The sequence below is a fragment of the Melozone crissalis genome, unplaced genomic scaffold (assembly GCF_028551555.1).
Source record: "Melozone crissalis strain CALT ecotype California unplaced genomic scaffold, PUWL_Pcris_2 ptg000019l_1, whole genome shotgun sequence".
Taxonomy (NCBI): domain Eukaryota; kingdom Metazoa; phylum Chordata; class Aves; order Passeriformes; family Passerellidae; genus Melozone; species Melozone crissalis.
The window spans coordinates 17,401,847-17,429,776 of record NW_026535797.1 but is presented as its reverse complement, the minus strand read 5'-3'; the positions used below and the strand labels follow the sequence as shown (position 1 = coordinate 17,429,776).

The following is a 27,930-nucleotide window of genomic DNA, read 5'->3' as shown; positions in this document are numbered from 1 at the left end:
TAAAAGAGAAAATTGATGCAAGTCTATTGACAATCTCCTTAGGTATGATAAGGTATATCTATGAATATATTTGTTTTCAAAATTCCTGATCCTGCTCTGCCACTCTACAGAGGCTGGTATTCTCCTTAAAAATCCAGCAATCTGTGATAGTAGAAGAGCCTTGTTATAGCTGTGGTGGCTAAGGAGCTGAAAAGCATGAGGTTTGAGAATAAAAGGAGTCACCTCTGTCTGATTCTGTGTCAGGGAAAAGCTGAAGTGATAGTAGAAGGAGTGAATAGTGGGAAAGAAACAGAGGCTTATTGTCAAGTTGCTGCATGACTGGGGGAAAAAACAGTGCATGACCATCCTTTCACTGCCAGCACTGCTTCCAAACAGGCAGGAATTGAGTTTTCATTCTTCTGCAGCCGCAGCTGCTCAGCCAAACACATGACTTTGGGCACAAGGTCAGTAATGCTTTGATTTATTTATGATCCAAAACTGGTGAAGCTTCATGGGAGCTGTAAAAGATGGTATGAAACCTGAGTTTGAGGAGTTGCTTTACTATTTGGGATCAAATGTATTTTGTGTGTTGTTTTGCTTGTAGGTAGGTGAAAGTATGGCATTTTCTCACAAGATTCTTTGTGACTAAATAGATTCAGGCCTGGCTCACCTAACCTGAATTTAGTAACTCTGGGGTAGCTGAAGAGGTGTGGGAAGATGGCAAGTGAGAGAATCAGAAAGTGGTGAGTTTAAACCAAAAGAAAGGGTGCTAGCTCAGTAAAACAAAGGTCTCTAAATGTCCCTTTTCTACAAAAGGAGCTACATATTTTCAACACACAGATTGTACCAGAGTGCAGTGCTAGGAAGTTAGTGTATAAATTGTTGTTCCGTGAGGAAAAAAAACATGCTATTCATATAATTTGGGGGGGAAATCATTTAAAAGTCTTCTTGAATAGGAAAACAATAAATGCAATAGATTTTGGCTGATCAGTCTGACTGAAAGATCTATCACTGGGACTACAGAAGTTTAGGTGTGGCCTCTGGGGGGTTATACAGTGTAGAGAAGATGCTAATACAAACACTGCATTTTCTTTGAGCCAAGAGTATGTACGTCTTCACAGACAGTGCTCTATGTGTGCCTCTAAGCAGGACAGCTACCTCCCAGGGGTTTTTGTTCCTTTTTTGCTGAACAAAACTGGATCCTGGTCCCTGTACTCAGTCTCTACCTAGCATTGCATTTAGCAAAGTGTCCTTTTCCTTTATCCATCTTCATCCTATGGAATAGATAAATTTTGTCATTAAGCAGATTTGTATGAATTTTGCAAATATAAAGAACTGTTTTATTTAGATTCCTAAGTTTTTAATTAAATGATAAATATTTAATTTTTTTATTTGCAATTGTTTTTAATTTTTCCACTAACTATCCAACACCTTGGTTATCTCCACTTTTTAATCTTCACTGTGACAATGACTGATTTACTTACAAGTTACCCAATAACTCTGTTTCACAGAGGTAACCAGAAATGTTTCCAAATTCACCTACAGTTCAAATGTATGGTATGGGAATGCAAGTGACCTGCTTCTCAGACAAATGAGTGAAGTTCATTTCTCCAGAAGCTTTGCTCCTTTTCTTGGATTCATTGATACTTTTGCCTTGATCAAGAGCAGCATCCTCGCCCAAATCTTAGCAGACAGTTCAGGTTGCTGCCCAGCGCCCTCAGACAGGTGTTTGAAGTCAGCTTTGTTCCATTTAATTAACAAGTAGGGAGTACCAGACTGGCTCCATTCATTATTAGACAGCACTTTCCTCATTAGAAAAATACAGAACCTGTCTGGATTGCAAGTGCAGAGGAGGACTTCTGACAGATTGATATATTGGATTTTGCAGGGAGAAGATATGGCTGTTTGTTGCTGTGACATATTTGTTTCCGGGAGTTGCTTATTCAGAAGAACTGAGAAGAATGAAGAGAGTTGTGGATCCTGAAGCCTTTATGAGTATTGTAAGTTGGTCGATGGAGAGACCTGAGGATGGATGGTATGCATGACTAACAGCAGAGGGGTTTCTAAGTGTTAGAAATAACAGGGTAGATATTTAACCTGTATTGCCTGTATTTAACCTATCCTCTCTAGTCACTGTATGTACTATTGCCTTCTCTTCTATTCTCTTCTGCCTGCATGTGTAACAGCCCGTCTTCTCTCTGGTAGAATTTAAAGCAAATAGTAAATCTCCAGACCTGTTTTCCTTTTAAATATCAGTTACCAGTTTGCTATTGCTGGCACTGCCTGCCTATCTGAAAGAATGACTATCTGGAATGTCAGCATTTCATCAGCAATGAAGTCTGTAAACAACTAGTGGTGACCAGCAGAGACCAGAAATGGCCAGCTTTTCAGAAAAACACCTCTTGCCAAGAAAGCTTGTGTAGGTCTTTCATTGTTTGTCAAAATCTTGGAGGTTCTGTCCTGCATGGCAAAACACATTGAGTAATTCTCTGAGTACAAGTTATAAAAGCCAATACTCTTTTGTAACAAAACAGATGGAATGTTACAGGTCAGAAGTAATATTTACTTCAGAGCTTAAGATGGGCTGTGCTGGTTTCCCTTGAAACTGGGCAAATGCCTGATCTTTTTTTTTCTCCATAATGTAGTCAGCTTTTCAGCAGTGATCACTGCATCTATGCTGTTCAGCAAACCACAGTTGTGAAGCTGTCTGGATTCCTCTGAAGGTAATTTAAATAAGCTGCTCCCAGGCTGAAATCAGAAGCATTGCACCCACACAGCCGCACACCTCATCTCAGCTCATAAAGTCCTGCTATGAGCTTATAGGGATACTTACATCCCCAGAATGTAAGAGCTTGTGATGATTGTATGGCAGGAGTGTAATACAGGTTTTATATGACATATTTAAACCAGGTAGTAAAGCCCTAGACATAACATAAAGAAAAAAGGAAATTTGTTGTTGCTTTAGGGTTACATACATTCAGATGCTTAATGTATATAGGTTAAATCCCCAGCTTACCTCCTTTCTAACATTCCTTCATTGTGACTGTCTTAAAATATATGAAATGGACTTGTGCAAACAAATGCATTTGTACCTTCTCTCCTAGAATGAGCTCATTACTTACAAAGGGTACCCCAGTGAGGAGTATGAAGTGGTGACAGAAGATGGTTATACCATTACCATTAGCAGAATCCCTTATGGTACTCAGAATCAAGGAAGCCCAGGTACAGTTATTTGATATGACACAACACCAGTCTAGATAAGGCATATTCTCAAAAGAGACAACTCATATTTTTAAAACATCCACCAAAGATTGTATACATGAGTGAAATTTTAGCAAAGAGTTCTGGCTGCCCTGAACAACCAGCAAGATCAATAGAATTAATGTCAAACACCTATTTATAATAAAAATCCACCATGGTATTAAGCATATGCTTCCTAGTAAGAGTTGATGAGTAAAAGTTTTTTAAAAATTAAAAATAGAATAAAGGTTGCCTAATCAACCTGTTTTGCAAAAGCTTTTCCCAGCTTCTCATTTTGCTTTGCTTTTGCTTACACTTGGTTAGTATCAGTGTCTGATTCATATTTTGGGTAAAGGAAATCTCTGAAAACAATGCACACCTTCATCTCCCTATCAGTGTTGAGAATCTCAAGCTGATGTGTCTGACTGTACCAACAATGACCAGAGGGTGCCAAGTTAGTTTGCTGTGCTGTCAGGCAGATCTTTCCATCAATTCTTTCAGAAGCTTAGCAGTTTTCTCTTACAGAAAGAGGGGTTTTGTTCTTATGATTTGTTGATTCAGGAAAAAATCCCAGTATTGAATATGAAACAATAATGTCTCTGAACAACCAGGAAATGAAAAGATAAAAACAATTATAAACTGTTTTGGTTTTGCTTTATTTTTCAGCTTCAAGGCCTGTTGTGTTTCTCCAGCATGGATTATTGGGAGATGCTCGTAACTGGGTCACAAACTTGCCCAACAACAGCTTGGGCTTCCTGCTAGCTGATGCTGGATTTGATGTTTGGATGGGAAATAGCAGAGGCAATCGCTGGTCAAGAAAACACCAGAAGTATTCCATTGATCAAGATGAATTCTGGGCTTTCAGGTAGACAGAACCACTGAAGGGATATCCACAGCCCATCCTTACATATTTATTTCAGATGGCTAAATCAGGGATTTACATATGCTACTTTTTAATAAGCACTGTTTACATTTGCTTTTGCTGAGGTGCCCCTATGAAAGCATGTGAACTGTAATAGTAATGGACACAACTTTAATTACTGCTTGATCAGGTTCTTCAAACTAGAGGACAGCAGCAGGATGACTCAGGGGAACCTGCCCAGGCCATCTCCAAGCCATTCCTCAGCCCTGGAGCCAGTTTTAGCAGCTGCTTAGAAACACTAGTCTGTGTGATACAATACCCCAAAAAAATCTTGAGTAGAATCTTCCATATCCAGTGCCAGAAAAACAAAGAACTTGGAACAATTGAACTATTCACTAAATCAGTCAGACTGTTTCTTTGCTGACAAGCTATTAATAAAAATGTGAATTCAATTTAATGTCTGGATTTTAATTTATGCATGCCTCTCTTTAAATCTCCTGCCTGCAGTTTTGATGAGATGGCAAAGTTTGATCTTCCAGCAGCAATAAATTTCATTTTGGAGAAAACGGGACAGGAAAAATTGTACTATATTGGCTATTCTCAAGGTACTACCATTGGTAAGTTACATACAAGAGAGGAATTCTTCCAGAAAACAGGAGTAAAATGTGATTTAAGATACTGAGTTACTGAATGTACTTGAAGTTTTCATTAACTCTTTCTAGTTGGGAAATACGGTGTTAGTATAAGCCATTTTCAACATGTAGGTGTTTAAAATGTATTATAAAGATAATGAAGCATAATGAATCAAATGCACTGCTGCTGGAAATCTGTCAACTAAGAATTAATCTGGAAAATGTTGTGCGTGGGCCGTGCAAATTGTTTCTATCCAAGATGCAAGGGTGTGCCCAACAGCAGCTGGTCAGTTCACCAAAATAAACAAAACAGGAAGATAAGAGTACAGAAAGAGAAGTTGACCAGTTTGGACCAGATGTAGGCATGAAAAAGAAAATACAAAATTGGATCAACCAGAAGAAAAATTGCTTTTCCTCCCAATAGTATAAGAAATACATGAATGTACATCAGAAATGTACATCCATTTTTAATCAAGTCTGGAAGAAAGCTGCAAAATATAGAAAGAAATTTCTCTGAATAGGAGAAAACTTGTACAAGCTGGTAACTTATGGAAAGGAGAGATTTCATACAAATCTAAGTTGGACCATAGTCTCTGAACAACTAACAAGGTTACTTATAAATTGAAAGTGCAGAATATATATTAATACTGAAAACAGCCTATTGCAAAAATATGGGGTTTAACTCCTCTTTTTTTTTTTTTTCAGCTTTCATTGCATTTTCAACAATGCCAGAGCTGGCTCAAAAAATCAAACTCTTCTTTGCATTGGCACCTGTCACTGCTATTAAGTACGCTAAAGGCCCAGCAACAAAACTCCTCTACCTTCCTGAGAAAATGCTCAGGGTGTGTGATACCTTGGTTTCTACTGTTTAACCATATACTTGTTTGTTCAGCTCTTAAAATGGATAAATAGAAAGTGTGAGGCTTTGTGAAGTCGACTCATTTGCATGTGGGCAGGTTTACCTTGTGGTGAGAGTTCAGACAGGGCAATAAGAAAAGCTTTCAGTCCAAGGCAGCACAGGGACAGGTCACCGAGAGAGGTACAAAGATGCAGATCCTCAAAGGTTTCCAAGATTCCTCCAGGCAAAGCCACTGATATAAAAGCTTAAACTATGAATTGAAGTTAATTTAACGTATCTCTTCATTAAAACTGATGTAACCCAGATTGAGTAATGCCCAAGCAGGCTGATGCAATGGGAAACCAAGTAATTTCTCACTTGTTTGTGGCAACATCATCTGAGAAGTGGAAAAAAGGCCAGTAAGAACCACTGAAATTGATGGAGAAGTGTGTACATTCCTAAATTGTTGTTACCTTTGTATTTCACAGGGTATGCTTGGCAACAGAGAATTCCTTCCCCAGACTGAGTGTCTAACAAAGATAATAGCCCCTGTCTGCAGCTACCAAGCTTTTGCCAGGCTTTGTAGAAGTGTCTTCTTCAATCTGGGTGGCTGTAACCTGAAAAACATTGATGTGGTACGTATAACTTTTATCAGCTCTTCTGGGAGTTTAAGCTTATGCTCCTCAAATTCACCTTCTATCCTGTAGTGTGAATCCTGAATTTCTGTTAGTATCACATTGCAGGGAACAGTCCCCACTACAGGACAGCAGTATCTGCTGATTGGCTATCCTTCTCTAGCAGGGAACCACTGCCCTCAGAAGAGCATTTGGCACCAGTTCTGCAGTTGGCAGCTGCTCAGAGCCCCCCAGAATTCTGCAGTCTGCCTCCTGACAGACCTCACCCAGGGCACCATATCCTGGTCCATCCTGTGGCTACTGGTCTCATCAGAGATATTTCACATGCTGGCACACTGAAAAAGAAGAAATGAAAAGTCTACCTGCTTCATGTTTTCACTTTCCAACACAGAAAGGAACACACATATTCCTCCTTGTCCTCGTTCTCCAAGCCTTGGGCCATCAGGGTAGGAGAGTATTAGGATGTACCTGGGCACCTCATGCTATGTTCAGCTATAGGTCAGATCACCTGGGAGTCAAAATTTTGCTCCAGAATTTTTCAAAAAATGCCTCAGAAAGTGTTCATGGAGGAAGGATCCCACAGCAGCTTGCTAAGAAACCCCTGCAGTACTAGGGTGTGTTTTATTTCAAATATTTGTGCATCCATCAGGACATTGCATTTTCCTTTGCTGTCCTGTCCAACAGTGATCCTCTCAGAATTCTGAAAAAAACCATACAGATTGGGATCTAAAATGCAGGCTTTTTAATAATTCCTTCTCACCTGTAGATTCTTTTAGATTCTTAGTCATCCTCAAAAATGCTCTGGTAAGGGATTGCTCTTTCCATGCTACTCCTAATCTGATATACTGCCACATGTAAAGTAAAACTGAGGGAGTCTCCAATCATGCCACTCCAATTTCTGTTGTTTAATTGATACATGACTCTGCTGCAGCAGTATACATCTTTTGATGTACATCTGCATAGAAGGGAAGAAGAGAATGCTCACTGAATATTCTCTTTCAGAACCGAATCAACGTGTATATTGCCCAAACCTCTGCTGGAACTTCTGTGCAGAACATAATCCACTGGAGTCAGGTATGAACACAGTCCACTGGAGTCGGGTATGAGCAATCCCCTAAAAGATAAAATATCTTTATATGATATATCTTATCTTTATAAGATATCATACCTCAGCTCACCTTGAGCTGAGTAGAGAGGTAAGAGATAGTCAGCTGTGAAGCCATTGCCAACTTCCTGGAAACACATGCAACTTGTGAATTGCAGCTGAAAACTCAGTTCAGAACACTATTTTTCATTGCTTCTTCTTTTGCCAGCAGGATAGAAATGCCCTGTGTGATACAGGTACATTTGAAGCCAACAATGAAGTGCTGCATTTGAGTGAAAATATGTAGGCTGGAAGCTGTGTGTGCAGGTGCACACATCACTCTTCTTATTGTGAATCTGGTTCCTTTTATGAATGATGTCCACAGTTTTTAGGGAATTTACCTTAAATTAGTCATGTTTCCAATGAGGTGTCAACAAATGAGCAAAATTTAGGCTGCCACATAAATTGTCACATTTTACTATTAAAACCTTGTAGTTTCTTCTCTTGCTTTCAAGGCTGTCAGTGTCTGGAGAGCAGTAGAACCATAAATAATAAATACTTTATTTAGTAGACTGTTTTTATCCCTTACCAACAAGGTACTGCCATAGTACCTCCTCAGCAGCAGTGCTGATGGGAGCTGCCTTTCTGTCTTTGGGCTCACACTCTGAGGATCCAACGTTTGCTGGCAGCACCACGGGCTCTGGAGCAGCCCTGGAAGCAGCTGTGAGCACACAGAACTTGCAGGAGTGTTTGTGCCCTTTTCAGCAAAGCAAACACACAGATATGTCTGAATGACATCTGCACAGGCACTTATTCAAAATAAAATTATACTTTTGGGTGTGAGATTGCATTAGATAGTAGGTTTGAATAAATTGCTTTTGTAACCATGACCTAGACTTTCTTCTGTAAAGAAAAAGGGTTACAAAAGCAGAGTGGGGGGAGTTCTGCAAATTGATGTAATTCAGCATCTAACCACAGAATACAAGCATAAACATGCAGAAGTAATACTCCTAAGTCTTTGTAGTCATTACTGTTATTAAAAATAAAGGAGCTAACAGAATTTCAATACTAAGATTCTGGTGAAGGTGTCTCTCAGAGTAGGAGCAACCCATGCTGCAGGTAAAGCCAAGAAGGGGGAGAACTAAAAATAGTAATTTCTGTATTCAAAATAGAGTGGGAAGAGAAAACATAAGATGGAGCCACTCACAGAGCTGAGTGTTGGCAGCATGACTGTAAGAATAGGACAGGGCAGTAGCACTGAGATGAACTTGCTGACAGCAGCTGTTAACAGCAGTTTTACAAACTTGAACAAATTGCCTGTCAGGACATCCTTGGGTCTGTCTGCAGATGTGAATTTCTTTCATTATGACAAAAACACCTGACTCTTCACTTTTTGACACTTCTAATTAATTTACTATTGGCTCTTTCATCGCCCTTGGAAGAACTTCTGTTGGGGCTTTAGATTGGAGTCAGAGGCTCATCAGGGAAAGAACACACAGACTTCCCAAATGATGGCTTTATAACTACCCTTCTCTTGTTCATCCTCTTAGGAGGCCCGCTCAGGGAAGTTCCAAGCTTATGACTGGGGCAGTTCAAAGAAGAACATGGAAAAATACCAACAGGTATGTCTTGGTGAAGCAACCTTGGACAGCACAGAAACACACAGGAAAAGAGCAAGGACATAGTAGGAGACATATTTTCAGAAAATATTATTGCTTTTCAGTTTGGAAGTCAACAGAGAAAGCATGCAAGCACTAGTGACAATAATACATTTAAAACATTTTAAAAGAAAGAGAGAGAGAGGAAGAGAAAAACTTTCCAATTAAATGATCAATACAAATAAGAGGAAGTAAGGGCAGAAAAAATAGAAAATCATTTTGAAAACGAAGAGTACACAGAAAATAACAAAAACATCTTGCCTACTAGTGTAACTGAAACAGATGACAACAATAGGAACAGGAAAACTGGAAAACTAACAAGCACCCCTAGATTCTGGCAGCCAGAGACAAAAGGACTTTGTCCTCAAGCAGACCCTGAGGAGCATCTTTTCCATTCAACAATCTAATCCCATCCTTGACCCTCCTAGCCTTTAGGTCTCCACAGCGGCCTGTCATTACAAGTTACATGTTTTAATGATGAATTGCATGAAACACAGCTTCCTTTGGTTTGCTTTGAATTTGCTTGCTCCTGGAAAGTCACGGGATACCTTCTAGGTTTTGTGTTTGGGATAATTACTTACAGTGCTCTTTCTTCATACCGTTTGTGGTTGTGTAAACCTGTCTCCTGCCCTTGCTCTGGCGTCTCTTTTCCAAACACAGGAGTCCTAAGCTGCTTTCCCTCTCCTCCTATAGAAGCCATTCTATGATCCTTTTCATCCTGGTCACATGTGGTGTTTTCTCTCTAGCCCCTGTCTCCTGGGACTGAACTGGTTCAAAAGGACCATGATGGGGGTTTATCCAGAGGCATCCTGATATCTCTGTCTAATTTCAGATTCCTGCCCTAAGATTCCCACTTGAGAAGGCAAAGACCCAACAATAACTCTTTGTCAGCTCAGAAGGTGTTTTACTTTTGGCTGTGCAATCAGTTGAGTAATCCCTGTGAGCACAGATAGAAAAGGCAAACAAGGGAACTTCCTTCCTCCTTGATTTAGACACCTCTACTTTGAGCAGTGACAGAAGAAAGCCCCAAATGAATGTTTAAAGTTGCTGTGCTCTCCTGGACACTCATTCCTCTGCTGTTTTCCAGACTATTCCTCCTCTCTACAACATAGAAGAGATGACTGTACCAACTGCGGTATGGACTGGGGGACGAGACCTGCTGGCAGATCCCAAGGATGCAGCCATTTTACTGTCCAAAATCAAGAAGCTTAGCTATCACAAGAAGATTCCTGAATGGGCACACCTGGATTTCATCTGGGGACTGGATGCACCTTTACATGTGTACAATGAAATTATTGACCTGATGCAGAAGTATCCTTAACCCACAGCCAGAAGCCTGACTCATTCAACAGCACTTAGATTCACTAGGTACAGAAACCCCCTTCTGTTGCATCTGGAGTCAGGGAAAGGGTTCCTCCTGCACACTACATGTCACTCCAATGCCTTTTGCATCCTGATAGTGCACCTCGTGTTTTCTGGCAACCTTGTGGATCTGTAATACTTTTTCAAATGATACGTCTTCAATTCTGCAATAACTATACTTTGCTAACAGAAGACAGGGTTTGCTTCCAGCCTACTCTCCTCTCTAGACTGTAACAGTAATGAAAGCACTTCCTTTCTCTGGATACATTCTGTGATTTCTAGATGTTTTCCATTCTTCAGATTATTGCTCAGTTTATTGGGCTGGAAGTTATTTAAAGGCATAGTGTAATCAAAATCTTATTCTAACGGTTCTGGTATTGTATAATTTTATTGTTAAGCAAGATTATTAAACAAAAAAGCGAGTTCATACAAAAAAAATCACCTCACTCCTGAAAAGAAGATGGTTTGTCTTTGTTTGAAACAGGAATGCTCCCTGTTTCATGAGGAAGAGCAAGGGACACAAGGTAGACAAACAGAAAACAGTAGCCAGTACCATGGTTCAAGCATGCACCTGGAAGCTGGGAAACTTGGCTTCAAGACCCACCCTGAAAAAGGGAAATCCTTACTGATTCAATCTTAATCATTTTGGCAATGGCAACACTTCCATGGGACCATTTATTTCCAAGTTACACCAGCAGAAACCTCACACGTACTGCTGTCTCACATGTGAGCTACTGGCTATCACAGAGCTGACATGATCTAACCTTTGTCAAGGCTCTGAGCAGCCTCTTTGGAGTTTAGACACTAAAATGAGAAGTACCTGAACATTGTTAGAAGGAATTCATTATCTTCATCCCATGTAAATTTAGAGCACTTTGACCCCTACTGGAAAGAGCTGCTTTCAAGGCAGTGCTAAAGAATTATTCATCCTATTAATTTCCTGAGGTAATTATGACTCTACCAATTCTGTTTCAAATAGTTACTGCACAAAACCACTCAGTTGGAGGGTAACCTCTGTGGTTGTTAGGTTACAGCATTATAGGTCACCATTCCTCCAAAACAAAGTTCCATTAGCTCCACTGTGGAAGGGAGCACAGTGCATTTAGGGGTTTCCTTTCAGCCTGATACCCTCATTCTCCTTTTCAATGACATGTTAATGTGGGCCAGGGCTGGGATCCTAGCCAGCACAGTGCAGCTGTTGCACTGGGACAGTTCTCTGGTGACACTGTAGGACCAAAGGACCAATGTCTCCCTCTGAGTAATGGTTCATTGGCCAAACAAATTAACCATGGCTGTTACCACTCCTGCACCTTTCCCTTCCAAGAGAAACAACAGGCCTTTTTCATCTCCTGAGCCCGCTGCTGAAGGCTGTCCTGTTTCCTTCTGTTTCACAAATGTAACCAGAGCTTGATCCAAACAAAACAGTGCCCGTCCAGAAAAGGACATTACTTCCATCAGATACAAATTCCTGGAGACAAATGCCCTTCAGAGAGTCAATCTTTCAACTAACTCACTGCTTGTAGGGAAAATGTATGAGGACATGAGACCTGCTTTATAAGTTTTCGATCCTTTCCTTGCTAAATGCAACAGCATCATACCTGAGAGTGACAGAGCATTCCATAAAGTTCCCTAGAAAGGAATTTGCAATTGTATGGCTATCTTGCAACCTGGGACACCATAGAAGAATTTTCTGGAAAATCAGGAAAGGCAGGCTGAGGAAAAAGCATTGGACACATCATGGGGACTGTTGATCCCACCCTGGGACATGAGAAGGGATGAGACATCATGTTGCAGAAATCCTTCTGAGTGATCAATTTATGGTTTGATGATAGTTATTGTCACTTACAGACATCAGAGAAGTCAAGTTATAGTGCTTTTCACTGAGAAATTATCAAACTACCTTTCCCACTATCCCAAACAATGTTCTTTACTCTGTATGTAAAACAGAGCTGTTACTGCGCTGGCATCCTGTTGTTTTACTTATTTCCTTCCCCTCAGTACACGAAGGCATCATACTATGCAATGGTGTTCCCAAGAACACATTCCTCTTATCTGGTGCTCTTCTAAATGCTCATCAGTCCATGATGAAACTCAAGTTCTCCTGAAGACACTTGTGAGTTAATTGGCTGAACAGGTTGATCCTCATCTAGGAGGACTGTACTTAGTTTACAGCCCAGCTGCCCAAGGACACGGAACAAGTCCTTGGAACAAGTCCTTCTGCCCATGGTCATCAGCCAATCTCAGTGAGGACTGAGCCCTCAGGCTGGCTACAGCTAATTGAGCCGTTAAGCAAAGATCTCCAGATACCATGTTTTCAGAGGTGATGAAAATAGCTTGGGATAAACAAGAACCCTTGTTTGTTCCCTCACTGGGAAAAAGGTTACATGTGCTCAAGTCTTCTTTGGCACTGGAGTGTAATTAATGCAGAATAAGGTGGGTTTCATTAGTTGTACTGCTCACTGGAAAAGAGATTTAGGTCAGTCTGCAATGTTAAAGTTAACATAAACCAAATTAAAAGCAATAGCAGAGACGGTGTTCTTGAGACACTATGTTGAGAAAAGCTGAACATTTCCTCCTTTTCATCTTAAAAGATTACATTTGAAGCAGCCCCTCAGTTGGGCAACAGTACAGATCAAGGTCTGCCACAGCCCCAGTGAACTGCAACACCCAGGTCCCAGCTAAACATTCTAACCACTGATTTGTAGGTAGTCTCTACACTCTCCTGCTCCACGGTGCATTTTGGGGTGGTGAATTAAACCAGATCATCTTTTTCATCACAAAGATTTCCCCACTTCTGAAATACTGCCTAATCAGCACTTAAACACGCTCTGCAATGCCTGTTGCCAGCTCATGACACTCACAGCTGCTTCCCTGAAGAGCTCATTTTGTTTGGACTTCCTTTTATCGGCGCAGGTTCCTGCCAGTGAATCAGTCTGCTGGTGGAGACAGACCAGTGACCGTGGCAGAAGGCAGAAGCAGGGCAGTCCAAGCAGAGGTAAGTTACTTGTACATACATGCTCATGGTCTCTTTCTGTTTCCTGTCTCCATGAAGATGTGCTGCCTTGCTTTTGTGCAGTTGGTTGTAAAAGTAAGCAGAGTTTTTCCTCTCATTTGTAAGTCTGCTGCGATGCACTGAAGTGCTTCTCTGCTTAACCTAGAAGATAAAATATTTGACCTGCACAAAAAGGAAAAAAAGATGAACTATTTAATTTTTTCCTACTTGTTTTCTTCCCTCTGAGAACAAGGGAATGAATGTGCAAGTATTGCAGCAATGTGTAATCTGGACCTCCTGTTCCTTCTGTATAATGCAGGTTTACGTTTTATTAGTGAGTAAGGCAGCAAATTCTCATGCATGTTTAGTCACAGTTGCTCTTCTGGTTGGTGTGCCTATGCCTTAGAGCTTCTATGAAGTAAATTTTAGACTGCTTAAGGCATGAGGATAAAAGGACAAATTTCAGAATGGCTTGCAACTTAGCTTCACAAAATCTTAAAAGTATGTAGAGGAACTTTCAAGGGCATTTATCTCTCTGATCTTTTTTCCACCTAAGCATATTCTTTTATGACAGTTTACCACACTCAGTAGTTACTTATGACTTCATCTCACTAGATGAAAACAGCTGTTTGCATCTCCTGTCTTTATTCCTAGAGTTTAAGGGAGCATTGGCCTGCCAAGGTTGATGCTACTTGGCCCCCTGCATCTGAGTAAAAGGTGAATACCTGGAAGTCCATAATCCATGCCAGCCAAGCCAGGTGATCACAGAGTGCATTGGGGAACGTTTACTTTAACAAGAGGAATGATTAAGCCTTTGCATTGCCTCAATTAAATTTTTGAGTGATGTGAAAACAAGCTGAGATATTAGCAGAACTTTTTCTTGTTAAATTGAGATTCCCAGTGCAGGGAGAGGCAGGCATATTTTGCTCCCACTAGAACAGACTAAAATAGCAGAAAGCAAAACAGTGTTGCACTGCCTGAGTATGTAATTGTGAGGCTTCCTGTTTTGAAAAAAAATTAAGAAGTATTTGATATACAAAGGGAATTTAATGAAGTGTGTTTTTATGCCAGATTTAAAGGTCTGGGTGTTTCCAAAAGCTACCTCATTTCAACTGTTTGATGACTCATGAGGTTTGACTTCTTTAAATTTGTTCAGTCAAATTTAAAGGCCAAATTGAAGATCACTAAAAGTTAAAACATATTTTCCTTGTTTATCTCTCTCTCATCCCACAAATTCTGTTCTTCTTCCCCACTACTTTTTGGGGAATACTTCCTTATTTTCTCTTGATCTTGATATTGAACATTCCTGAGTACAAATAAACTTCACAGAGCAGCATATCTTGTCATAACAGATGTCTTATGCTAGAAGCAGACTCAGAAAACATGTGGCTACATGAGAACCTCTGTTCATCAGTAAAAATTACATTCTGTCTAATGTCTAATGCCTGGTTCCCAAAAGACTTGTCTCCTGAGCCTGCTTAACTTCCTAACACAAACTTTAAGACAGGAAGGTCTCCTATGAAATTCACTCACAAACCATGTATGCTATGGCTACTGTGAAGTTAGATGGACTCTGAAATGTTGACAATCTCTCTCTTGCTGGCTGCTGCTGAGCATAACACCCGCTGCCTTTGCCTGCCTTCCCCCAGCAAGGCTGAACCCTCTAGAGTTCCCTGTCCTTCCCTGACAATCTGTCCTCAGGAACTGCTGCAGGCTTGTGCCTCAGTGCTGGACTTGGCAGATATTTAACAATTGCATCAAAAGTCCATTAAAGGATGGACAGGATGGTGAACACAAACACACCATGGTCATAGAAACCTGTCCTCTTCTTCTGAGGAAGCCCAGCCTGCAAGAGCAGTGGTGTTTCCAGCCACTCCTGGTGAGGCATTCTTACAAGGTGCTGCAATGAGCTGAAGCCTTACACTGCATTAAGTCCCATGGATTCTACTATTGAATATTCAGGTCTCCTGCCTGATCTTTATGGTCTTTATACTACTACTCTTCTCTTCAGAGGCACCATTCTCTCCTCACACATAAAACAAAAATCTGATGCATGATGTATGATGTGGCTTTTCCTGAAAATGTAAGCACAGTACTGAGCTTCCCGGACCAATCTTTTTTGTCAAAATGTCTGGGAAGCTCAGAGAGAGCAGTGCTCCTGCACTCATTGATCTGGATTCTAGAAAATAAAGACTAAAACCTGGCAGCATATCTATTTTCCATGGAGTTGGCATAAACTGGTACTAGATCGACTGCACTCTGCAATTTCTATTCAGAAATGCTAATCTGGAACCATCCACCATCCTAGGAAAGGGCAAGGTCTCACTTCCCCATGACCAATACAAGATTTGCAATATAGACACAATTTTTAAGAGGTACTGGAGACAAGCCCTTGGCAGCACAAAGGCAGTCTCAGGATCTCTTGCTCTCTCCTCACGGCTGCTTGCCTGGTGGGCAAAAGGTAAGGCTGACTAGGAACTGACAAAATGGGGATTTTGGGGAGCCACACATGGTCACCTTGTTTGCTCTGTATTCTCAGAGGAACTGATTATGTTCTGGGGCACATCACCCTATGAGGAAAGCACAAACTGACACTGAACATGCAAGCATGTTGCCCAACATCCACTTAATCTCTTCACAGAGTGACTGAATTATTCCTGACTCCTTCATGAGCCTCATTATCTGGTCCCTCCCCCCAGCACACCACTGACAGACACCAGAATAGCATTCAGTCCCAGAGGAAGAGAGGGCAAGCTTAAAGAGAGCCCATCCTGAACCTCTTTCACCTCATTCCTGAGGAGACTGGAAACAAACAGTGCTTTCCTCTCCCTTCACTCTCCTGCTGGCAGAAGGGTGGAAGCAGATAAAGGTGGGCAAGCTGGGTGACAATCACCTCAGGTGATCATGCTTCTTTGTCAAGCTTCTTCTGCTAGGCTCGTGCCAAGAGCTGGCCCTGGCTGCCAAGCCCAGTTCTCTTGTAATCTGCAGAGTGCTCAGGCATATTCTTGCATGGTATGCCCAGGTGCTTCCCACTCCTGTTCTGCAATCCTACCTGTTAAACAGGGTGAGTTTAAGACAGCCCATCCCCACACAGGTTGTTACTCAGGCAGTCCCTGGGGAACAGTTCTCAGAAAACCTTCAGGAGACTCTGCTCTTGGGTCCTCCTGTGGAGTTCCACACCGCTCTCTTCCTAACACAAGCACCCCTGCATGTGCTCTTCCACACAGCCCCAAGATGTGGTGCCTCCTCGTGCTGCTCTGCTCCCAGGGAATTGCCTTTTCAGCAGGATTCTCAGCAGGATTCTCAGCAGCCTCCAGTGCAGGTGTTGACACAAGCCGCTGCAAGAAGAGTCGCAACCCGGAATGCTTCATGAATGTTGTAAGTTGGGTCACCTTCTTCCTTTTCTAAAGCTTCTTTTCCAGTTGCATAACTAACACTCCTTGTCAGGAAAGCTAAGAAGAGCCCCTTTTGCATCTCCTGTTTTCCCAGCCTGCTGTTTCCAAAACCACTGCCTTAGGGTCACTCCCACCGTGAGGGCTGGCTCTGAACGTGCCAGGGACAGATGTGCCTCACTACATGAGGACAGACACACAGCACTGCAGTGGGGACTGCTGGCTGCTGCCTTTGCTTCCAAGGCTGGGCAGCTCCCCAGAACCTCCTGAGGGGCACTGGAGATCCACAACATGTAATTGTGGTCCCAGTGGCCAGACTCAGCCCTGGCTGTGGACAGAGCACTGACTACTGCTCCAGTCCATGCTAAACTGAACAACAGACTTTGCTGCCTGCATTTAGGGCGAAGCCCAACAGATATATGGTAAATGTGGAGATGTGTCATGGCTCACGATACCTGTTTGCAGTCAGCTTTCTCAACACGTGTTGGTATTTCAGGCTACTGCAGAACAGGAGGAATGCAAACCTGGCAAGAGAACAAGGAACCTTCCAGCACTAGCCTGGAAGAAACCTTGATTTTCATATCCAAACAATCTGGACTGCCACAGAGAAAAATTCCTTTGCAGTGAAGGCAAAGGCTGTTTCTAATATCAAGTGAAGCAAAGTGTTACCCTTCCATGACAAACTGTTTGCTCAGAACTGTGGTAAGGGAGGTTGAACCCCTTCTTCAGATTCTCTCAATGCAAGCTAATCAAAGATGCTTTGCCCTGAGTCACCAAAGGTATCCTCAGAGTGCATGCAAAATTAGGTGTAGGTGGTCCCATTAGTTCCTTTGACGAGATCTCCACCCTTGTTTGCTTTGCCTGTATGACTTGCCTAACCACACTTTTCCAAAAAGGGATTTGTTATGGACCATCCCCACAGGAATTGGCTTTGTCTTACACAGATACAGCTGCATATTTAATCTGTAGAAAGGTACAATTGTATAAGCCTTGCATAACATGACAAACTACTTCTCAGAAGGGAGCTGGTAACTCAGCACATTTCTGCTTTGTGCCGCAACAGGGGGCTAAATACCAGGCAACCAACATGTAAACAGGTCTGAAGAGGACTGTGCTTTATCTTTTTACAAGATTTGTAATGTTGATTCTCCGCCGTGGTCTCTGTGGCTGGGGCCTTGCACTACCATCAGAGCACATCCCACATCTGCACTGCTCATCTTAGTTAGGCTCTAGAACAGGACAACTGGAACATTAACAAACTCTCCTCTGGCTTTCCACAGAGTGAAATTATCAAGTATCATGGATACCCCAGCGAGGAATATGAAGTTATAACAGAGGATGGATACATTCTTGGTGTTTACAGAATTCCTGCTGGGAGGAATGACCGAAATACAGGTGACAATTACAGGACACAAGTAAGGTCTGAGAGGAGCCAACTCTTACAAGGATTCCCATCTTTCCCCCTTTCATGAGCAATGGAGTGTTCCATTCCTTTCCATCTCCACAAGGACACTTTGTCAGAAGTGTGACTCAAATCCTGAATCCATCTGAAGTCCACACATTCAGTGTCTCTGTCCTTATTTCTGACTTTCCTAATAATTTTGTTACATCCAAGGGTTGGAGGCTTTTTTTCCCTCAAATGGTCTGGCAGGTAGGCTGGTAAATAGGATTTGGGAACATAAACAACATAATAATTTGGGAACAATAACAACAGAAATCACACACATATAAAATAGTACCCTGACAACAGAGCCTCTGAGGTTAGGCATATGAATAATTCCCAGGCTTCTGAAGGACAGAGATATTCTTAGGGAAGGAGGAAAGAAATCAGGTTGTCAGTGAAAAGCAAATGCATTTCATCTGTTTCATCACATTTTCTGAATTGAATAAAAATTTCTAGCTGGAATTTGAGGTACCCTGGGTACTGTTACCTTGATTATTAGTCCTTGTTAGCATTATAGAATGATTTATTTGGATGCCTTCCCCTAACTGCATCTCCTTTGGAGATAATTTGGACCAGCCTGACTCTCAAAATAAAGCTAGCCAAGTAACATCAGGGGCCTCTCCCTGCTCAGTGGTTACTTGTGGGAATCTATAAAATCAGAGGGTTTTGGGAAAGCTGCAAAAGGCAGGCATCAGAAACTGCAGAATTGCGATTAGAGCTAAGCAGTAGCCATGAGATAGATCAGCAGAAAAATTATGTAAGAGGTAGAAAAGTAAGGAGAAATAGAACAATTATCTGTGTATTAACACTTGTCTAGAATTACTCCCTAAGCTGCAGAAAAGTTTATCTAGTGAGATATTAGGAAGTTCTAAGGTTAATAATGGAGCTCTGTGCATTGTGTTTTAAGGCTTACAAGCAGGTATTGTATTCGAAATAAGCAAGCATTGTTTTAACCAAAGGTACTTGTGCTTATAGTAATTAGAGAAAACTACTGTCAATATGCTTTTGCTGTGTGTGATTGGTCAAAAAACTTATGAAGTAAGTTGTAACATTAAGTTCTTTGTCTGCTGTCTGGATTAATTAATCCTTCTTTGGATTAATTTTTCTTCCTCTTCCATACACTGTTGTGCCTTGAGCAGTTTTCACCTTTGGGTAGATGGTTTCAGCATGGGGGCTGTAAGCTGCCTTTCCAGTGCAAGAGGAAGTAGGACAAGCACCCTCAGTAAATTCATTATTTGCTAGACCTGTCATAAAATTGTTATGAAATGTCATTAAATGGTTCCTGCTTGCATAGAAAAAATCCTTCAGGTTTCTCAAACCAATATCTATGTATAGTTCTCCTGGGAGCTTCTAGAAGACACAAACCTCACAAACTGAACTCTGTGCTCCAATATTAAATACACATTAATTGCTGTTCCAATAAAAGTATTTTTAAATCTTTTTCAGGGCAAAGGCCTGCAGTGTTCCTGCAACATGCTTTTCTAGGAGATGCTACTCACTGGATTTCCAACCTGCCCAGCAATAGCTTGGGCTTCGTGCTTGCAGATGCTGGCTATGATGTCTGGTTGGGAAACAGCAGAGGGAACACCTGGTCTCTAAAACACAAGACCCTTAAGCCCTGCCAGAAGGAGTTCTGGCAGTTCAGGTACTCAGTTGAGAGACAAAGACTCAACATAGAAACTCCAAGGGGACTAGATAGCTTCAGCCTGATGGCCTTTACCTAAACCAGCATCAGATCAGGATCTAGAGCAACCCAGGAGAGTAAAGAACCAGACAAAGATGGATGCTCACTACTACCCAGAGTTGGGAGCATTGGCTAGGGAAGAGATTTCAGATTGGGAAATGAAATGGGACGCTGAGGAAAAGGGAGACTGTACTGTGAGAGGGAGAGCAAGAACCTCATCTGGAACGTGCTGAGCAGTCTTGTCTAGAAATCTGATCTCTCACAGCTGAATTCAGCCAAGAGGGAAGGAAATGTGTTTTGTAACCCATGCAGGTGAAAGTCCTGATTAAATTCAGTTCCCCAGGGGCTGCAGCTGTCAGGTGAAAGTGGCACCTGATGCACACAGAGCCCAGGGCACCAGGCAGCCAGGCTGCACAGCTGCACCCTCTGCCCATTCCCCAGCTCAGGCAAGGGAGCAGACACTGTGTGCAGCCTCCTCCTGCAATGGCTCCTGCTCGCTGCCATGAACAAAACTGACAGTCAGGAACTCACACTGTGACAGTCACATTGTCTGCCAGCTTTTTGTGTTTCTCCCCACAGCTTCAATGAAATGGGTAAATACGATATTCCAGCAGAACTGAACTTCATCATGAATAAAACTGGACAGAAGGATGTTTACTATATTGGTCACTCCGAAGGGTCAACTTCAGGTAATGTCAGGAGAATTACTGACAACCATTTGTGTTCCTATTTGATCAGTAGGTGACTCTCCCCACTAATTCCCTTCTTTTTCTTGTTTGTAGAGAGTTAGAAAAAACATAGAGATTTTTCTGTGTTGAGATTTAGAAAATATGCAAAACTTTTCTAAAATCAGCTTTGGTTACCCTTAAGAAGCAAATAAACTTAATAGAATCTGCAGTGGTAGTTCAACTTTTTAAATAATAACAGACATAATAACAGTCATTTACTGGGTACTGCTTGTACTGCTATAGGGTATTTTTCTCAGCAACGGGAATTTACATGAAGTTGTTTTGTATTAAGGCAGACAATTAGAATCATAGAATATCTTGAGCTGGAAGGGACACAGGATCACTGAAGTCCAACTCCTGGCCCTGCCCAGGCCAGCCCCAACGTTCTCACCTTGTGCCAAAGAGCACTGTTCAAACACTTCTTGATCTCTGGCAGAATTGGTGCTATGACTCCTGCCCTGGGAACCCTGTTCTTGTGAACAGGATGGAAAACCTGAAAAGGTAAAACAGCCCAAAAAATTCATAATTTTCATGAATACATTTAATTAAATTAAATTGCTTGAAGGCAAGGAAAAATAACTTTAACATTACTAAGTCATGACTTTGTTTCAATCTTACAATTTAAGTTGTAGCTAATGACAGGCTATAACTGGCCACATTGCTGTTTAAAAACATGGTGTCAGAGAACAAAAATCAGGAAAGTAGAAACATTAATAGTTTATTTTCAAGGATCCAGCCCTTGTCATTACTCATTTCATGGCCTCTAAATGCAGCAAATTATCTTTTAGCATCAGTTGAAAGTTATGATGGTTATGGTTTATGTGTAAGATCCGTGAATGGACATTGATTATAAAGGAGCCACTGCCAGTTATTAGTGTAAACAACCCAGAAAAAAAGAGAAGGAAGGAAAAATCATATATCGTCACAAATTCTGATCTTTTCTCTTTTTTTGCCTCTCATAAGAGTACTTAAGTACCCCCTTGGCAAAACAAACCAGGCATCTAGGCTTTCTTCATCTGCCTGTGATGCAAGCACAGTTGAAAATACTCAAAGCTCCCAGTATTCAGTTAATTATTCTATAGTTTCATGAAAGCATAAACACGCATAGATCTTTAAAGACTCTAATTTGAAAAACTCTTTTTTAGTAAGAGTTTCATTAACTTTAGAACTTACGATATCTTCAAAACCTCACTGACATGTTCCCTACAAAAAAGTTTCTGATAAAGACAATGCCCAGACACGTTTTAAACCTTAAAATGAACTTTGCCTCCCAAATAAAATTAGTTTCAGGATTTCAGTTCAACACTTTCCTTAAGTAAAACCTGCAGCACAAACACAACAACAGACTGGGCTGCAAACATGCTATGATGCCTTGTTTTCTACCTGCTGTTCATGCATTTAGTTTGTCTGTGGAGGATACCTTCACTAACCCAGGCTGTCTCTTCTGTGTTTGCAGGCTTCGTAGCATTTTATATGTACCCCGAGCTGGCTAAACGGGTGAAAGTGTTCTTTGCTCTGGGCCCAGTGACTGCATGCCCACATGCTACAAGCCCTCTGATTAAGATAACAAATCTTCCTGAACCACTGCTCAGGGTATGTCACGTTTTCCTTCTAAGAGTCCAATGCCTGACTGATCTTCACAGGGTTCCCTCAGCCTGAGGTCGAGTGTTCCCAAACAAGTGGCAATGCTGACACTGAGCTGGGGATGAATTGAGTGCTCTCAAAAAACTGTTCCCAAACCCTGTGGTGAAAATAGTTAGGATATAGAGCTTGTAGCAGCAGCTCCCAATGAAGTAGGAGACTTGTGAAACTCTGTCCTGTTTTAGGATTCCTTCTGTTTAACTAAAATTTTGCTGGCCTCATGCAGGAGGAGTTAAACCAGAACTGTAATGACAGACATGACAATCTGCAGGACTTACAAAAATGAGTAGGCATTAGGGTCAGCACACTAGAAATGGAAGGACAGCTTGCTTGAGGATTGCTGATAGTAATATGGAGGAAGAATAAATGATGTGCCATGGGGAAGAGGGTGTTTTAAGGGGTACTGTGAGGGTAAGCTGTTCCAGCACTCTTTGAATACTGCATTACGAAGGCTAGGCAGCAATTATTAGCAACAATTTTCTGCATGAAATTCTTCTGTAACAAGAAAAAAAAGCATTGCACTTTTCCTTTCCCTCAGTTAATATTTGGCTGCAAAGGAACTGCCCACCAGATTGAGTTTCTCAAAGGACCCGTGACACAGTTCTGCACAAGCCTGGATAAGTTTTGTGCCCATGTTCTCTGTTACATAGCTGGAGGCAGTGTAAAAAATATCAACACGGTGAGTATGTGCAAGAACACCTACTCAGAGCAAAACTGAAGGGATTTTGGCAGTTGCACTTGTGCACAATATCCTTGTCTAGTTACTGTCATGCATGTGAATGCACATTGATCACAATGTAGCTCTCAGCAGACCGAGGGAATGCCAGGACTGTCAGCAGTGGGAACATGGATAGGGCAGGTGATGGGTGGGACCAACAGCTGGGCACATTCCAGTGGCAGAGAGAAAGAGCTGAGTTCAAAGTGGAGCTATATTGCATGTGTCAGGATGTACCCTCTTTGGGGCTAAGCCAACCAGATTTTTGTCACACACAGATGATCTTTAAAAAGAGACAAAGAGTGATGAGTCAGACTTCTTGCCAATACATTTGGCAGTTTTCTTCTTTAGCATATAGACACTGGGGTACTCTGAACACTGAAATAGCTAAAAGACAGGAGAAAAACCTCTTCTTCTTCTTCCCAATTTTCTATTTGCACCAAAACTTGGTCCCAAAGAACTACTGTAAGGGACTTTTCCTGGCTTTGTTGACCTTAGAACTGGGCCCAACAGCTCCATCCACAAGGAGCAGAGCTACAGAAAGTCCTTCCACTGTGCTGAGGAGTGCAGCACACCTACAGTGGGATCCACAAACACTTGTGCATCAGTCAGAGGGGACAGGAGAGACAGCAGAGTTTTCCCTCTGCTTGCCAATATATGGATGCTGTGGTGCCAATTCCCTTTACAGTGGCCAAAGTATGCAGAAGCTGGCCTGTATAATGTTTATAATTGCAGTGTCTGTAACAACTGGGCCCATTTTTTTCATCTATAATCCTTTTTAAAAGCACATATGGGAAAGCAGTTAGACTGAATGGCTCAATGCAAAATCAATTGCAGCTTTTGAATTGCAGAGCTAAACCATGAAGGATATTTCCTGCCTTGCTTAAGTCACTAATGTGGTTCTCAGAGCAAGATAACACAGCTGAAGAAGAATCCAGGGAGATGGAACTGGGACATCTCCCTAACAGACCTATGAAAAATGTTTTGTAAGCTGACTTCTTTAATAGAAACTCACTTTCTTCACAGTTTTATTCTGTCACAGCGCTGGATTCTGTCTTTATAAAATGTTTGCTTTCTCTCCAGAGTCGAGTAGATACGTACGTAGGACATTCCCCAGCTGGGACATCGGCACACAACGTTTTTCATTGGCGACAGGTACAACTGTAAACTGACATGTAAACCATCTCCTACTGCTGCTTTTTATGCACCTGACAGCCTACAGGGAAATCCAGAGGCTCTGGATTTGGGAAACCGACCATCATACCTTCTCACCTCTTGCCATGAGTACCTGCACATTTAATATGGTCTGGGATATAGATGTGCTCCTGAAGACAAAGATTCCCAACAGTCTATCCCACAGGATGCAACTAGCCAGGAAATGGACACAAACCATGAACAGCTAGTGACTCTATGGTTTATTTTACCAACCTCTCATGAAATCAAGTGGATGCAAAGCAAACACAGATACAGGAAGATAGAACAGCAAAGACAATGCATCAGGCAGATTTTTAGCACATACCCAGCTACTTAAATCTTGGAAGCAAAGGTTTTCTAAACTGGGTTTCTCTCACCCTTTATTACAGAACACTCACAAGTGAAATTGCTTGTCATGTTTGTGCAAAAAATTAAATTACCAAAACAAACAAATAACTCCAAGTATTCACTCACCAGTCCTGCCAGGCATATTACAAACACTCGTAATATGCTGTCACACTTGTAATAGCCCTGATACATTATAGACATTCAGGTTCTGTTTCCATGTGACAGCTGGACCCAATTCTGTATGACAAACAGCGATTCCCACTTCAGTTATCTAAGGTAGTAAAACAAAATTTTAAGTAACAAAACATACTGAGGGTAGAAGATAAGGATCTGGACAGAAAGTTAGCAAGAGAGAAAGCAAGGATGCCACTTATCCTATGATCTATCCTCAGCACACTGGAAGCCTGCAACCAGAGAAAGGTGTGGGAATAACACAGTCCACTACCTGAGCCTTGACTTAACTGTCAGGCAGGAATATGCCTCCTGCACTCTGCTCCTTCACCTCTCATACCTTTTATTTTGTCTGTCCTTTTAACAGCTAGCACATACAGACCGGTTTCAAGCTTATGACTATGGCTCTAAGGAAAACATGAAGAAATACAACCAGGTAAGACAAAATGGACCCCCTCAGAACTTAACCTTGAGTCTTGGTAAAACTAGTGATAGAAAAATTCAAATTTTAGCACCTGTGAGTATTAACAAGGGGGAGAGTGGTCTCAGCTGAATCACACACAAGTGTAAAAGTCTATTCACAAACAAGGCAGAGATAGACCTTTACAGACAATTAACAGAAGTTCATTTTGTCTCCCCTACTGATGCTGGGATGTGGTCAATGTCATTTCAAAAATTAATAAGAACCACATCCAAGTCCTAGGACTGGGTGAGTACAGAGCTCTTCACTTGCTCTAAAATCCTCAAAGCTTGTCTTTCATTTAAGAGAGGAATCAGATCTCACAGTGACCTCTCCAGTGGACTGGCAACCATTTCTCTTTTAACCAGCACATTTGCCTTGCAGTGCTCTGTGCTGTACTAAAATGCTGATTTTCACAAACAGAAAGGCTCCAGAGCTACAATCAGTCACTTCTATCTCACACACTCAGAAATTTTCTGTGGGAAAATCGTAAACAACCAAATTATTTCCTTTCCAGTTCAGTTCCAATCATGAGAACTAAGACCAAAATTTGCACTCTGTGCACTGCAAAAAACTTATAGGTCTTCTCACCCTGAATACACAGAGGAAAAATCTCCAGAAAAATCTCAAGACTGTTGAATACTGCCACTGTTCTCTCCATGCCCACACTCTGGAGAGCACAAGCAGGACCAAACTGCAGGACAACCCTTAGCCATGCTTTATAGGAAGAACAGGAATAGGATGGGTCATTCCATGGACAGGGAATGGGGTTAGGGCAATGAACAGTAAGAGAGTGACCTTCATCTTTATGGTTTTACTGCAGAGGCAAAAGACAAAGAGAGGTGCTTCCATAGAAACCTTTCTCTAAACACAACTTTGATACCCAGCACTCACTCAGGTCTCCTCCCTCTCTTACAGACTGCTCCTCCTGAGTACAAGATAGAGGAGATAAAGGTGCCAACTGCTGTTTGGAGTGGTGGACAGGACACGTTTGCAGACCCAACAGACATAGCAAGGCTTCTTCCTCGGATCACTAATCTCATTTACCATGAGCATTTTCCTACATGGGGACATCTTGATTTCATCTGGGGCCTTGATGCAACTGAGAAAATGTATTTGAAAATCATTGAATTATTAAGAAAATATTTTTGAATCCATGAGCAGAGTGTTGATTATAAAAACCTCCAAAATTTCTATTTGGCAATAAGGGTGGTAGCTGGGGAAGAGGTAAACACACAGGCACACATAATGGATACTTCTATAGGTATTTATTTGTTCTTATTTATTTCTTGCTTTCCTCATTATTTGAGTTTTTTCATGGTGTTACTGTGACCTGTCTTCCTGAGAAGTCCGAGGTATATAAGAATGAAAGCTGAAAACATGAATACGTTGGAGTACATATTGCAGGGATCATTAAATCTCAAAAGTTTTTATTTCTACAAGACTAATTTTCCTAAGCCTAAATTCTGTTTTTTCAGATAGATCTTATTTACCCAATTGAGGCATTCTCATTCCCAATTTTTGTCTTCCTAGTGTTGCCCGATAGATAAAGGACACAAAACTCGGATAAGTTTTGTGCGGTGCTTTATTAAGGGCCCGGGAGCCTGTGGACTAGCGTCCCAAGTCAGAGCCCCAACTTCACGTACAGGTGCTTCCCTTTTATACATGTGATTCATAACAAGGTCTCCAAGAAACAGTTCCCCTTACCTAGCAACAGACCCCTTGTGATACGTTCCTTAGTTCACAAACAAAATCATAAATCTTCTGCTTATCTTATTCTAAGAACATTGTATGCTGCCTCCAGACAGGTTAGCATTCTTACTTTCCTACACTAGTTTAAATATTTATTAAGTTCCTAAGACTACCTGCTAAGTTGCACACAAAACCCAACACATACTATCAACGGCTACAGAACTGTTTTTAACAAACTAATTCGCACACAACTCATAACTAAACTGTAATTAAACATTTCGCTAAATTTCATTTCTTTTTCCAACACTAGGGAGACCCAAAAGTGTGATTTGATCATTTCTCTGTTGAAATGAATAATTTTGTTCAAATTAAATTATTGATCCTCTTGACAGAGAATCTGTCTTTTTTGTTTTCCCTCCTCAAATTACCCCTTAATGCCAACACAACCAAGAGATCTTCAAGCACAAGAAACTGAGCAGATAATAGATGTCTAAAACTATCAAGGAATCCAACCTCAAAAAAATTTATTGAAGTATTTCTCTGCCTCCCATGCCTACAAATCACACAAATGTTTGTTCACACACCCTGAGCCCCTTACAGTTTCAAAGACCACAGATGGCAGCTGTGGCATAAGGAGATGTAGAGCCATCGAGCCATCCAGGCAATACAGCTTCCACCCTATGAATTATTTTCACACTGGCAGTGAAGCTGTTGCCAGCACTCTGAGCTGTCAGTGTTCAGTTTTACACAGCTCTGTGTCTGGGCCATTCTTCATTCAAGCAGTTCCTGAAACATAGTGCAGCAGTTGGATGTTTTCTCCTCCCAGCCATCAGTCCTAAGTGATGGTGTCTTCACAATCCATGCAAGTGCCTCCCCTCTTCTCACCTCAAGCTGCTCTGGAGTGTCTGTCCCCAGGCTGCACACAAAGTGTTCATTATTACAGGCTCCAACGGGAGCTTTATTTCATGGAGTGTTTCTGGCTGCAGCCTCAAGCTCGTCTTGCCCAGCCAAGACCCCTTGTAGTTGGAGTTGACATCCAATACAATAGTTACACTGAAAAATATAGCTGGCTTTGCAACACAGGAAAAGTAAACTACACACCTACTGTGGCACCATTAGCAATGTACTGCACTTCTGATAGCTTACAGGAAAAGGCCAAAATTGTCAACAAAAATAAAG

The 27,930-nt window shown here is 41.5% G+C and overlaps 2 protein-coding genes across 2 annotated transcripts; both read left to right on the top strand.

Moving 5' to 3' along the window:
* Positions 1-324: 324 nt before the first annotated feature.
* LOC128937340 (lipase member M-like) lies at positions 325-10,249 on the top strand (the record flags this gene model as incomplete). The annotated part of the gene is made up of 10 exons (XM_054276973.1): positions 325-443; positions 1,868-1,979; positions 3,084-3,201; positions 3,886-4,084; positions 4,589-4,698; positions 5,419-5,555; positions 6,040-6,186; positions 7,189-7,260; positions 8,821-8,892; positions 10,016-10,249. Coding segments are annotated over 10 exons (1,320 nt in total), but the record flags the coding sequence as incomplete, so codon positions are not given.
* A 6,267-nt stretch (positions 10,250-16,516) lies between these two features.
* LOC128937347 (lysosomal acid lipase/cholesteryl ester hydrolase-like) lies at positions 16,517-26,211 on the top strand. Its single transcript, XM_054276981.1, has 9 exons — positions 16,517-16,660; positions 17,955-18,069; positions 19,565-19,763; positions 20,382-20,491; positions 21,987-22,123; positions 22,710-22,850; positions 23,970-24,041; positions 24,967-25,035; positions 25,978-26,211. Exons 1-9 carry the CDS (start codon positions 16,517-16,519, stop codon positions 26,209-26,211), a joined length of 1,221 nt encoding a protein of 406 aa, XP_054132956.1.
* The last annotated feature ends 1,719 nt before the right edge of the window (positions 26,212-27,930 follow it).

Bases quoted from the DNA above. Each gene is read 5' to 3' on its own strand.
- LOC128937347 (XM_054276981.1), top strand. From the start codon at position 16,517: ATGTGGTGCCTCCTCGTGCTGCTCTGCTCCCAGGGAATTGCCTTTTCA. The intron at 18,070-19,564 runs GTGACAATTACA...AATCTTTTTCAG, and splicing joins GAGGAATGACCGAAATACAG to GGCAAAGGCCTGCAGTGTTC. The intron at 20,492-21,986 runs GTAATGTCAGGA...CTGTGTTTGCAG, and splicing joins CTCCGAAGGGTCAACTTCAG to GCTTCGTAGCATTTTATATG.